Source organism: Lissotriton helveticus, chromosome 2_1 (genome assembly GCF_964261635.1).
Source record: "Lissotriton helveticus chromosome 2_1, aLisHel1.1, whole genome shotgun sequence".
Lineage (NCBI taxonomy): Eukaryota > Metazoa > Chordata > Amphibia > Caudata > Salamandridae > Lissotriton > Lissotriton helveticus.
In genome coordinates this window covers 969,253,992-969,267,475 of record NC_136059.1, presented here as the reverse complement: position 1 = coordinate 969,267,475, position 13,484 = coordinate 969,253,992, and the positions used below count along the sequence as shown (strand labels likewise).

General features: G+C 43.1%; 1 protein-coding gene across 1 annotated transcript in view; it reads left to right on the top strand.

Moving 5' to 3' along the window:
- VLDLR (very low density lipoprotein receptor) overlaps positions 1-13,484 on the top strand; it is a 205,354-nt gene that overhangs the window by 182,261 nt on the left and 9,609 nt on the right. The window contains exons 15-16 of the mRNA XM_078675719.1: positions 5,396-5,545; positions 9,317-9,385. Coding sequence (XP_078531845.1) covers positions 5,396-5,545; positions 9,317-9,385 — 219 coding nt within the window. The remainder of the gene's footprint in view (positions 1-5,395; positions 5,546-9,316; positions 9,386-13,484) is intronic.

The following is a 13,484-nucleotide window of genomic DNA, read 5'->3' as shown; positions in this document are numbered from 1 at the left end:
CAGTCTCACCACACATGCACAGAGCGCACGCACGTTACACTGGACCACAGTGAAAGTGCGCAGAGGCCTAAAATCACCAACACCAGGTTACAGAAACCGTGACCACAAGCAATAAGTTAAATATACTCCAAACATTTTGAGGCCTTCTCGTTCACTCTGCTAGCATGGCTGGGTTTCCCTAGCATGCATCAGCACAGTTTGATCCGCAGCAGCAAGGATGAGCAGGTTCCCACCTCACATTTTAGTAATTCACTTTGTTCTCAATTACCTCCCCTCCTTGGGGGTGCTGTGAGCTAAAGGCAGTCTTAAATAGGTGAAATTGCCAAATTAATTGGGCACTGTGTTCTGCGGTAATCCCGTACAGGATGTAGCATGGAAGCAGGTCTGAGGATACCATTGAATTACCACAGAAGGGTAAATTGCACCAATTGCAACTTCCCTGAGCGGAGGGGCTTTGGTTTCTTAAAACAAGGCCTAATTAATGCAAGTACCACTAGGTACTTCGATAGAGGTGGGGCACACCTGCCCAAGGTTGATATGGACTTGGACCTGCCAGAAGGATTGGTAACTGTGGCTTGCAGAAAATTATGCAGCCTGCCATGTTGAGGGTGTCCTGTGGCCGCATCCAAGGTTTTGGTGGAGTTAAAGGGTGATCTGGAAGCAGTGTGGCACCTAGGGGTGCTCTGTCAAACCCCAGGAGTCTATGGCAGGACCCTGGGAAGTATGCAGCAGAGCCCAGTTAGTCCCTCAGGCAGTTGCAAGCCCTAGCAGCCAGGGGCTTGCCTGGTGGTGCTTTACACCTGCTGAGAGCATCTCGGCCTTTGTTTTATTTTTTCAGAATAGTCTGAGGACATGCTTGTACATCAGCAGCATGAAGAACACATCTGTGAGGGACGGGCAATCTCCTTGTAGAGGCTAAGGAAAGCCAAAATCTTTTGCTCCTCTTGCAACACCAAGATCTGTGCTCAAGAGATGAACGACTGAGGGCAAGGGCAGAGATGCAGTGGGATGAGGAGACAGAGGAATAGATAGGCAACCCAGCTGGTGAAGAGTTTGGGGAAGACCTGTAAAGGCAGAGGGACCAAGCTAAGCGATAATGGAAAAGGCAGGTAGATGGGTAAAGCTAAAGAATAGGGGGGGGACAGATGGTGTACTGGGACAGATACAAACAGGAACAAAGCCAGGAATAAATAGAAAATTTGAGACCAGGAGAGAGTTGGAGAGACCTGAAAAGAAAAACATTGGAGAAGGACCGAAAGTGGTACAGAGATGAAACCGGGCAATAGAATGCAAAAGAGGGGGAGAGAAGTCAAAGACCAGAAGAGAGAAGCAGACAGGATCCGAGGAGAGACTGGGAGAAGGCGTAAGTCTGATGGAGACCAAGAGACTAGGCGAGGAAGACACAAGTTGAAAGAAATGGGGCAAGATACAGGGAGCAAGAGCAACACTGACGTGGTGGGGTGAGACTGTTGGTATGGGACCAAAGACAGATGGCAAGAGAAGAGACGTAGCAAAAGACTCAACAGGCATAAAGAAATCTAGAGGGAAAAGTATATTCCGTTGAGGGTAACTTTTTCCAATTTATCGATGTACATATGCACATAGTATTGTGCGTTTATCATTCTCTCTGCCACACTCCGCCTAGCTCTATCACAATCCATTTTTTGTCATTTGCTGTCTCGGTTGGTCTACCCTAAAGTTCTATATCAATGCCTGTTTGGAGGCAGACAAGGACAAGTATACACAGCTGCAGTCATATTTCTGCTTCCAGGAGTTTCTCGCCAGGTTCGATTAAATGACTGCCCCTACATTTGTGGGGATAAAAGCCTCCTCGGGTCAGTCTGACCCCTCGTGCCTGGAAAGCAGCGTCGATAACGGTCACACGTGTTCGGGTCTTTAAGATGTACACTAAATTGAGGAGAAGTACAGGTCATTGATATTCAAAGAAAAAAATAATTGGAAGTAACGTTGCTCAGTGCTGCTGTCCCCTTACACTCTGCTCTGTTGTCAAGCCCTCCCAGACTGCAAACTTGGAGCCTCCAGTGAGGACTCGATAAAAATAAACCCTACATTGCAGGTGTTTTGCGCTACGTTTGCTTTTGGTGCACTGGTTTATCGATTTGGCATACTAGTGGTTATAAAGAAGTGCGAGCATTTCAAGTTTCAAAAATGAGATTTTGCATATTGATGGGGAATAACCTAACCTTTGACCCGAGAATGATATAACTGGCAAAGGCCCATAGGAATGAATGGGGAGTTATTGACCAGTCGTCCACAAACTCGCAACAAATGGTGTTAATGTATATATTCTAAGTACCTCCAGGTCCCAAGAATGGGCATGGTACTGCCTCAACCATTTCTCGCGGTCTTTCAGGAAAATGCTGGAGATTCCAGCCTACGCTGAAACTAGGGAATGTCTGCTACCAGAGTGCTTATCGTTCTATACAACTCACTCAAACGTCACTCCATGGTGGCTAGAGATGATTTTATTTGTACTGAAGTAAGTCACAGGAGAACGGCCCTCCTGGACTCAAGTCAGCCGCAGCAGAGCCTGCCACCCTGAGGCTCCCAGGCCCTGCCGATCGCCACGAGGGGCCTCTCGGAATGTCCCCTTGCAAGTGTACTCCTGGAGCCTTCTACCCTTCACGGCAGAGTCCAACATAAATTAATCGAGTTTCGTTTTCACAGCGCATAATCTCCCAATTGCTGTGTACTCTATTTTTAACCAATCGTAGTTTCATTATGTGACTTGTGGGACTTTACTGCTCCATGTATCGAAATGAACTAAAAAATAAATCTACAAAGTATAGTAGGCTAATAGGCATTTGACGTCATTTAGGTGTCGCCAGGGGGGACAGTTATACCTTGCAACCCTGGACCTCGGGTCACAAGTGCCAAGTCAAGAACACAGGCTATAAACCGGAGCTAATGAGGACCAACTGCCTATGGGAAACGGAACAATAGGCTTTCAGTTTTGTTAAATTCAGCAGCAACTTTTAAATACTTAAAAAAAAGTTGCAAGCGTGCAACCAGAAACAATGTAACCAGCTCTCCTGCCAATTCTCAATAAAAAGCTGCAGTTTAGTTCAAACCGCAAGTCCTAAATGGCGTGTTTTCAGTATTCAATAGGAAGATAATACAATAACTAGCTTAACATGTACATAAAGTATTTATATTGTCGTTCTGTATTTTTCAGAGCGAAAAGCTTGCGCATTGTTTAACAATTTGGTAATGTTTTGGTAGTGTGAATTCTGGCAAAGTTCAACCTACATCCTTGATCTGTTTAGTTTCTGAGAAGTATCTTTCAATTTGCTTTGGCACACACTTAATTTCACCATTTTACTGCAAATAAACTCACTACTTGTAGCCCAATGCATATTTTGCCAAGGAGCTAGCCCTTCTGACCTTGTCAACTTGAAGACATTATGTAACTTCATCTCACTGTGCCTCACCATTTGTTTGCTGCATTTATACTAGGTGCTATAGCAATGACTTGGAATTTTGCATTTTACAACTAGATGCACATTGCATAGTCTGTTCTGTCAATGTTCATGGTAATTTACGCATGCAAGTTGTCTTAAACACGCAAGTAAGTTTTTCTCTCATAAGTATTTCCTCGCATTAAGACTTTTGTGTGCGGGCAGCTGTGAGTAGGTGTTAAACGGTTATTACTTGGTCAAGCTAAAATAGGATAGATCCCCAGAGCCATGTTCTGCCTTCTGGGTGGCGTCTGACAATTGGAAGGGAGTTTTTCCATTTGGGGGACCATATTTTCTCCTTGGAGTAAAATATTTTACCAAGTGAATATTCGCACGCTCTAGACTTTTTGCATGAGCGAATATACACTTCTAATTACCTCGTGTGAAAATACTTAAAGGTTTGCTTGGAGTAAGCCTGGAAACCTGCAACTCTCGGGTTTCTTGGCCTTGTTATGTAAACTCTCATGAATTCCTGACAATCCTAAATATGCACCAGTGCCAGGTGCTAGACCTGCAGGTGCACTTTCCTAGTTTTCTTTAGGAATGGGGTCTTTGATTTTAAAGAATCCATTTTTTCATTCCTTAAACCGGTTTAATAGAATTACCTTAAGTTGCCTTTAATTGCTCTAGGTTATGGCAAATTGGTATTTGACCTTCGGCTTTGTTTCCAAGTTTTTGGATCCATTTTATTCCAAAAGTGAAGTGCTCGACAGCTCAGCAAAGTTGTCTGAAATGTATATTTTTAGGTGCATTATTTGCTTGCAAAATAAAATCCCAAATCTTGCTTTAATTATTTTGCATGCATTAGAACAGTATTGTTGCAGCATTAGAAGTAGCCCCAAATGAAAAATGTGTAATCCGGTTTTAAATTGAAACCACTGGCAATGCAAATGGGGTAAACAATCACTGGTAAAAGCTCGGTTCACAAACCATATAATTTTGAGCACCTTATACAAATTGGTGCATAACCTATCCTAGCAATAGTCAATCTTGTCCTTTTTCTGCAAAATCAACATGCAGATTAGTTGTACTTGACCGCCAACATGTCCTGGGTGTGGCTATTAGAAATTCCACACCCCATAGAGAAACGGAAATCAGTACTAGTTTAAAACTGGTGCAAGTAATTAGTCCAGAGACCACAATCTTTCTAAAGGCGATAGAATGTTGCATACCTACATTCCAAACATACATCCCTTGACTCCTAGGCTGTTTGACGTTGCAGTAGGAATGGAGAGAGAAAAGCATATTAACAATATATAATTCTTGCTCTAAAAGAATGTTGCCCACCATACTGCTGCAGAACACACAAACCGAATGGATTTGTTTATCAAGTGGATGCCAATGCAGCCATCTCCTGATTCTTCTAATGCTTTCCAAGAACAGACCACCTTTCATTAAAAGTGCTTATTTTCTTACCTCCACCCTACAAACGAAGTAAATGTCATGTACCTCTGAGAACAAATCTTACAAAGCTACCACAAAAATAAACACCATCCTACTCTTCTACTGCGTAATTACTCTAAAGACTGAGATAGCATACAACGTCAAGCATATGACTTTTGTAAGTGCTTGTAGTTTGGGGTTTGTGGGCGGGCATTGAATAAAGAACGGAGTGCAGTTTTGAAGTAACAAGTGATGACTTGCATGGCTTATTTGCTCGGTTTGAGAAATAACATGCCTACTTCTGTATTGCGCTAGCAGCAGTTCTCCAGTAAAACAAAATGGTAGCCCATTCATTTAACCAGGATTGACATTGTAGAACTGGTCCAGTGTTATTGAAAAGGTCTAAACCTGGATTGCTTTTATGAATTAAGATTATCAAATGTCATTTGACGAAACTCCTTTCCTTGGCATTTCAGCAACGTTACTTTTGTGATAGTAACTTGAACATTTTTTTAATGTGGTTTCTCCTCTAGGTAAGAACTGGTGCAACGAAGGCCACAACAACGGTGGCTGTGAATATCTGTGTTTACCTGCCCCGCAGATAAATAGTTATTCTCCCAAGTACACCTGTGCATGTCCTGCTGGATCTGAACTGGAGGAAGGAAGTGGAAGATGTACAAAAGGTAAATTAAACATATTTGCTCCTCAGTCTAGATGAATACACAAATGGGCTGTGGCTGTTTGTTGTAACAGACATTTAAGAATTGTGAAGCATCAACATGTTGGACTTTCAGATATGTGGTTTAGTGGCACATTTACACCAACTGCCATGCAGTTTTGGTTAATCTCGGTGTAAAGGTATCTCGCCGGAATCTGGGCTGGGGCATGTCTGCTAAAGGGCGATGGAAGGCGCGGGTTGTATTGATGCCATGTTCCAGGCCTCCAAATGTGAAGTTTCTCATTAGTCTGTTCCTTGCAATCCCAGTTTTATTCTGCAGTCTTACCTAAAGTCCTTATCGCACCCTGAAACCACCATTGTTGCCTTTTGTGCCCCCCAAAAGCCTTTATCTCGCATTACCACTGCCAAACTGGAAGTGGATACAGTAAACTCATGATTCTAGCATCCGTTAACTTTTTGCTGGTAAATTAATGTTCTAGCAAATATTCTTCGGAAATCTCTTCTAGACACAAGTGCAGCCATGTTTTCAGGCACTTAGAAACACATGTCCCTATTCACTAACTTTGCTGCCCATGCGTTTTCATTTAGGCCTCAGTTGGTAGTCTCCTGGTAGTGCGCTTAGAGAGCTCCGGGGAACTTGCTCATACATTTTTTTTTTTTTAAGCCAGTTAATATTTCGGCATTAATAGCACGTTGGGTTGCCAATCTTTAGTTTTCTCTTCTTTAAAATCCATAATTGATTGCTATTCTGTCAGTATAGTTCCCTTTCCATCTGCTTCGTATTCTGTACTACAGTTAGGGATACTACCACTGGCTGTCTATAAAGCGCTTTATTGTTGGGCAGCTTGACTCTTCCATGTCAGTCTTTGGTGAGGTAAGTTATCTTAGTTCAAGGAAGTACCACTTTTGGTTGTCTTGTTTCCAATGGCACTTTGCTTGTAACTTGGCAATGTTTGACAATCTCCAATTCCCGTACAACAAATCCCTTATCTGTCAAAATATTACATTAACTCAAACCAACCTACATACGTTTTAAGGTAGAAATACGACTGCATCCTTGAAATTTGCTTCTGTTTCACTGCCCTTCAGATAGAAAATTTGCTTGAACTGTACTCCAGGTAAAAACACAAGCTGGAAAAATATTTGTAGTATGTCTTGAGGAGCCCCTCCTGTTCTGATTTTCTTATACCTGTAATTCACTATCCAGCAAATGCAATGGAGCTTCCTTTTTTTTTTTACAGTTTGTTTTTTCAGTAAAAGTACCAAAAATGGATTAATACACTGAACAAATACCTTAGACGGAATTATATGGGAGTAGAGTATGGGAAATACAGCTGAATTTAAAAAATAACTCCATCTGAAGCATGAGGCATGAATGACCATTACAATTTAGCAAAAGTATTATTCACTCTACGTTTAGGCTCTACAGTTTTTCCTTCCATTAAGGGTTTCTATGAAACTGCAGTGGACAAGGTTTTTAAACCAAGATGAGCTTGGACAGATTCTGTTTGGAACCGGGGATGTTTGATCCAGGTCCCTTGTGACAGTGCGCCTGGCACCAGCAAGGCTGAAGACAAACAATGGTCACTCAAGCTGTGAATTATTTGGACATGCAGTTAATTTTACTGAATGTTCATACTGGAACAGACACCCAACAAATCCAGTGTTTGTTCCAAATAGCTTACACTTGGTGCAACATTTGGCCGTCCTAACAAGGATCTGAATAATCTACTCATGGTGTCATAATGTTGCAAGAAAAATATTTTCTATTTGGTTTACTCTGTCGCAGTTCTAGCTAAATGCTTTTGTTTCACACATCCTGTGCCCACTTTATGACAATGGGTGCTGGAGCTTCAGGTATTCCTAAGCAAAATTCATGAAAGGCCTAATACAGACTTGAAGCAATAACACCTTTACACCTTCATGATTACCCTGCAGCCTGTTATTCCACCATAATAGGCACTAAGAGACCCATTTGTACAGGGTAAACCTGGAGGGAACTATCCTGTTTTGCAGAACAAAATTCTAGAATTGTGACCAGTCGTTTGTTTTGTCCCAGCCAGGCTTTCAGCGCGAGGGAGATGTAGCGCACCTTGTTAAATCCTAGAATGTGCAGGGGTTTCATATATGGTTATGGATAGTTTCAGTACAGCCCAAGGGTGGTGCCTGCAGCCAAAACATGGGTACCATAAACCAGCACTTGGGATGCAGGTCAGGGAAAGTTGGAACACAGTTTATCCCTGTGTAAATCCCAGATGCAAAGAACCAAAGCATGACTGGCACCACCATACTCTAGATCCAGAACACAAATTGAGGTAAAGCCGTGGAAGAAATGGAATTCATGCATGAGTTATATTGGAGAGGAGAATTTGTTTTGGGAAACGAATTGACAAACCTCAATTCAGTGCATGCTTTTGTCCATCTAGTTTGGGAGATCTGGCATGTACTACAAGATTCCTTGGATGGTGCAGAATTGTATATATTGTTGCTATACTTTCTGTACAGCCCAGACCTCTTAAGAATTGTCATCAACTGAACATTCCACCATGAACGAAGATTTGGCTAAAAGGTTGTGTTCTGTGCTAATATTGTGTATTAATTGCACAGACTAATCTCTATTTAGAGGTATGATATATCAACACATGGGTACTGCACAGTGGTCTTTAAAGTGTTTTCTTTGAGAAAAGACCAGTCTTGGATGAAGTCCACCAGTGCATGTTTTGATGCACTGGTGGCGATTTGGGAACGTTTGAATGTATTACCATTCCAAGAGGGCTACAGCTATTCGCGCACTGTAAATGTATAATATTTCATGATGCTGCACAATAGCAAGCAGCGTGATGGTGTGCTGCAGCCGGGCCCTTCGTTAATAGTTTGTTTTTTAAATGCAGTAAAGCTAAGGGGTGGGGAACAAAATGTTGGAAAAGCAAGTGGCCTGGTAGTGTAAATGTGCCCGCCTCGCACTAATAAAAAAAAAAAATCTGCGAGGGAGAGCAACCGAATAGACTGGTAGAGCTGCTTAATATAAAGTGACTTTTGGGCTTTTGGGTTGGAGGTGCGAGGAAATACTTGCCCTCACATAGAGCACTAGGAGCCAAACTAGTTCCACAAAAGTAGTAGTTGGACAAACTGGAACGTTTTTTTAATCCAAGCTTTGCTTGGCAGAGGCAGAACAAACGCATGAATAGGAAGGAAACCATCAATTAAGGAGCAGGTAACCTAGATGGAAAGAAATCCAGTCCTTAAGAAGATGCGGACCCAAAGCCCAATCTTAGTGTTCTGTGCAATATCTAAAGTGGGAATGCAAAATGCCTGTGCTGACCCGTTATTTGATGGCCTGAAATGGGATTGTGGTGTTTAAAGACCGTTCTTAAGAATATATATTGATTTATCCATTTTAATATTTCCTGAATAATCCTAATCTCAAAGTTCACTCCTTCTGCATATGTAAAAGGGAGGGGGGAATGCCAGTCATTACTAAGGCATTAGATTTGCTTTGAGGCCGCACAGTTTAAACAAACTCCCAATTTTGGGGGTTAAAGAGCTAGTTCTGCAAGGATTGTCCTTTTCTTCAGCGTGGTATGATGCAGACAGAAGGAGCTGACAGCTTTAAAGGTGCATTATTGCTATTTCTGCTGAAATTGGGTATGGTTAAATGATCCTAATGGGGTATATGAAGTAGTGAGAAACTAGCACACGGATGCCAAATGCCCACCAAGTTACCTAATGAAACCCGTTCTGTCTTTAAAGTTAAAGGATTCTTTTTTTCTTACAGATGTTGGAGGTGCTGCAGCTGATGGTGAAACAAAAGATGCCAGTACACGAGGGGAATCTCAGATCGAAGGTAGTCATTTTAGGAGAATTGCTCTTTGTTTGATGCAGCTTGTAATCTTGTGAAGTTTTAATTGTTGGTTTGCCAGTCTGTCCATGAAGGACGTCGAGTGAAAGACTTGTTTTATAAACCAATAGCTTCTCAGCTCTCAAACCAACACTTTTCGGTGGGCCATCAAAAATGACACTTTTGTTTATATGTAAAAGTGAGTGACCGATAAATGAGTGTTGAAATTCAAAAGTATGACCGCCATAGCAGTTAGAAAAAAAGCAGAACCCTTTGAGCAGGTTGAGAGCTCTGGTACTCTAGTACTGTGCATTTCCATTTCAGCAGGGGCTGCCCATTTACCTTCAGCCATCTGTCTTGCCCCTCTGGTCGGGTTGAAAGGCAGGAGTAGGGATGTGGAGCAGTCTCTTGCGGTGCAGGTTAGAGTTTCTCTATCCGCTTGCCATAGGGCTACCTGGAGCCCCACTGCACTTCATTGACATCTCCAAACACCCCTTTTCAGTCTGCTTCACAAACTAGTTTACGAGTACGTTCGGTCTAGGCTTGGGAAATGCAAGGACGTGACCTGACAGTCAAATATTCCCCTATTGCGACAAAAGCTGCTGGTAGGAGATAGGTGGCACAGTTCTGCTTTGCTTTGACCGGTGAACAGTGCTGATGAGCCCACGCGCCAGTGCAATAAAACACCTAGACTTCCACTGAGCCCCTCGGAGCCCAGGTCACTTGCTTGATCATTCTTAATTTCTGTCAATTTTATGGTTTATCCACCCCCAAAGGGTGGATGACCTGCATCATAGGATACTGAATACTATTCCACCTATTTTATTATTCTAATAAAACATTTATAGAGCGCACTATAACCCAGGTGGCATCCTTGCGCTTAAAGGACCGAACCGGCACAGGAACTATCGGCTGCATAAGAAAAAAAGGAATCTAATTTCTGACCAGTCTACTGCAACCCTCAAGTAGGGACATGTTATACCCTGGGGAAGAGCCAGGTCTTAATTTTCTTGCGGAACAGCAGCAGGCCTTCTGTTCTCCTAATTTCTAGAGGGAGATCATTCCAAAGGCGAGCCTCTGCCACACTGAAGGCTCTCCCTCCCAGGGTCACACTCCTTATGTTGGGTACACTTGCACAATTGGCGGTAGAGGAACTAAGATTCCAGGTAGGCTTGTACCACTGAAACTTGTCCTGAAGTGGCTTAGGGCCTTGTTCACGGAGTGCTCTAAACACAATGCACTGATTTAAACCGGATCCGTTGAGCCAATGTAGATCCACCAGTGCTTGTGTTGATGATCAACGGGGCCGGAGAGTGATAACTTTGCTGCTGCCTGGATACTCTTTAGTCTGGCAAAGTATCCCGGAGATTCTAAAAGCAGAGCATTACAGTAATCCAGACGGCTAAGGATGGTACTCATAACTACCGTTTTCCTCACCTGTGCAGGTAGTGGCAACACCTTCCGAAGGCCTCGGATTAAGGAAAAGCAACTCCCCACCAGTTTATTAACGTGGGTCTCCAAATTGAGATTCTCATTAAAACTGACCCCCAGATTGCGCATAGTGTTCACTGGTGTCCGTGTACCATCTGATGTTAAAGGCCAGAAGTCTGTTGGCAGGCTTCGAGCAACCCCTCACCACCACCCCTACACTGTAAAACCTCAGTTTTCCCACTATTAAACTTGAGAGAATTTTCCTTCAGCCAGTTTGCCATTTCATGCATACAAGCATGAAAGCATTCCAGTGATCCCGCCTGATCCCCATCCAAGGATATCAAAAGCTGCGTATCAGCATAATTATTCACACTGATATTATGCGCCTTGATTCCCAACAGAGGTTGCATATAAGCATTGAACAAGATGGGGCTGATTGAGCCCTGCGGTACCCCGTGTAAAACTTCCACCAGTTCTGATTGGTACGGGGGGGGGGGTGGAAGAGTGCCACTGCTTGCAATCTATCCGACCGATTAGATCGCAGCTACCTGAGCGCTACTCCTTTCACTCAAAGTCTCTAGCCTTGAAAGCAGAATGTCATGGTCCACTGTATCAACTGCAGCAGACAGGTCCAAAAGGATTAAAATTGCCGACTGGCCCCTGTCCATCCGAAGGTCATCCAGCACCACCACTGAAGGGGATTCTGTCCCATGCCCCGGTCAAAAACCGAACGGTTCCTCTTCCAGTATATTATGTGTCCAAACGTTCCAGGATCTTGACCAGATAAGGCAGGAGGGAAATTGGTCGGTAGTCATGACTGCACAGATCAAGGGTAGATTTTTTCAAGAGTGGCGTGGTGATGGCCCGCTTCCATTCTACAGGCACAACACCTGTATTGATAGACTGGCAGCATAACTGTCATAAGATGGGAAAGATCACCAACCAAAATTCCTTCATCAACCTGTGTGGCAGAGGATCCAAAGGAGAGCCGGAGGAAACCCATAAGGCCACTCTAGGAAACTCCACCTCCGATGGAGTCGGAAAGTTATCCAGAGAGACCCCAGAAGCAACTAACTCAACAGCGCCCTTCTCATTTGAGCCTCTTGCCCCTCCTTTCTGAGCTGTCGAGGTGGATTGAGATAGATCCTTCATACCTTCCACTATTTTGTCTTGGAAAATGCCAATCCATCACACAGCTCCTGGGATGGTTTAATTTTACTAGTGGTACACTCAGGGTTGGTCAGACCTTTCACTATTCTAAATATATCCCTAGATTTATTAGAACTCTTTAGTTTAGTGGATGCAAAATACTCTGCCTTGGCTGTAGTTATTTCTTGTTTGTATTTTATTATGCATCTCCAGCTTGTTCTATCTTTTTCCAAATATTCCCTCCTCCGCTGTCTTTCTGCTTTTTTACACGAGAGCTTGAGACTCCTCAATCTCTGCGTACCAGGGAGCTGACTGGTTTCCTCTTTTCTTAATGACTTTAAATGGGGCAAACTGATCCAGTTTCTTGGTTAGATGTTCTGTAAATACAATATAGTTCTCTGCAATCTGCTTCTCAGGGTTGAACAGATCCTCCACTTGAAACTGAGGCCCACCAGCTTCTACCTTTTTTCAAAAGCCCTTTCCAGCCTCGTCCAATAAGTGTTTTAGCCTTTCTATCCCCAGGTTTTATTCTATTCAAGCTTTGGACACTGAACGTAATTAAGTGGTGGTCCGTCCACCCCACTGGCATTATTTCCCTCATACCGACCAGGTTTTGCTCTGCAAAAATCAAATCTAAAATGTAGCCACCCTTATGTGTTGGTTGTCAGCCATTGCTTCAAGCTCAGATTAGCGCAGGATTGAATTATGTTATGAAAAGTTGTGTCCATACTTCCATTTTCCCATACATTGAAGTCCCCCCAAGACTATTAGTTGGGTGTTTGAGTGCCATATCACTCACACACTAAAGATCTTATCTGGCACATGGACCAGAGGAATGGTGTTTGACTGGGTTAGTCGCCTTTTCCTGATGCTCGTGCAGAAGATGCAAAGCAATAATCTCTGGCATATTAGAAGTTGGAGTAAGCTTAATCCTGTAGCACTTGGGAATGAATGACACTGTTTGCCAGTTTACTTGCCTTATTAGTTTAGCATTCACGATTTCTTCCATCATGAAGGTTTCTGTCCGATCATATTTACTTAATATTTTCGTACACCTGACTGCCAAAATGTCGGTGTGCTGCGTGGTTTGAAGTCTGTACAGCCAACTATTAACGTAGCTCCAGCAAGATGAGTACTTACTTGCAGACTTTAATGCATTCACTTTATATCTTATGGGAAAGATGAAGGTCCATGCAGCTTTCCCTCACAACCTACTGTGTTCATTCTTTACACTCCACTACAAGCTCAGACTTCAAGCTTGTCAGCAGAACATGCTCGCCAGGATGCAGCGGTACTGCGTGCTCAGGCAGTGTACCTTACTGCTCTCTACAATTTAGCAGTCACGAGGAAGGAAACTTTAAACATCAGAAGCCCTGTGAGCATCTCTAGTTAATAATGATCAAAGACGTCTGACCAGCAGCAAAACTTGTTCTTGCTTACCTGCCAGAACTAATGCTTTCTCGGAGCAGTGTAGGGACTGTTTGCTAAAGCTTTGAATGTACTAGTGCCTGCTTTTGTTTTAGAA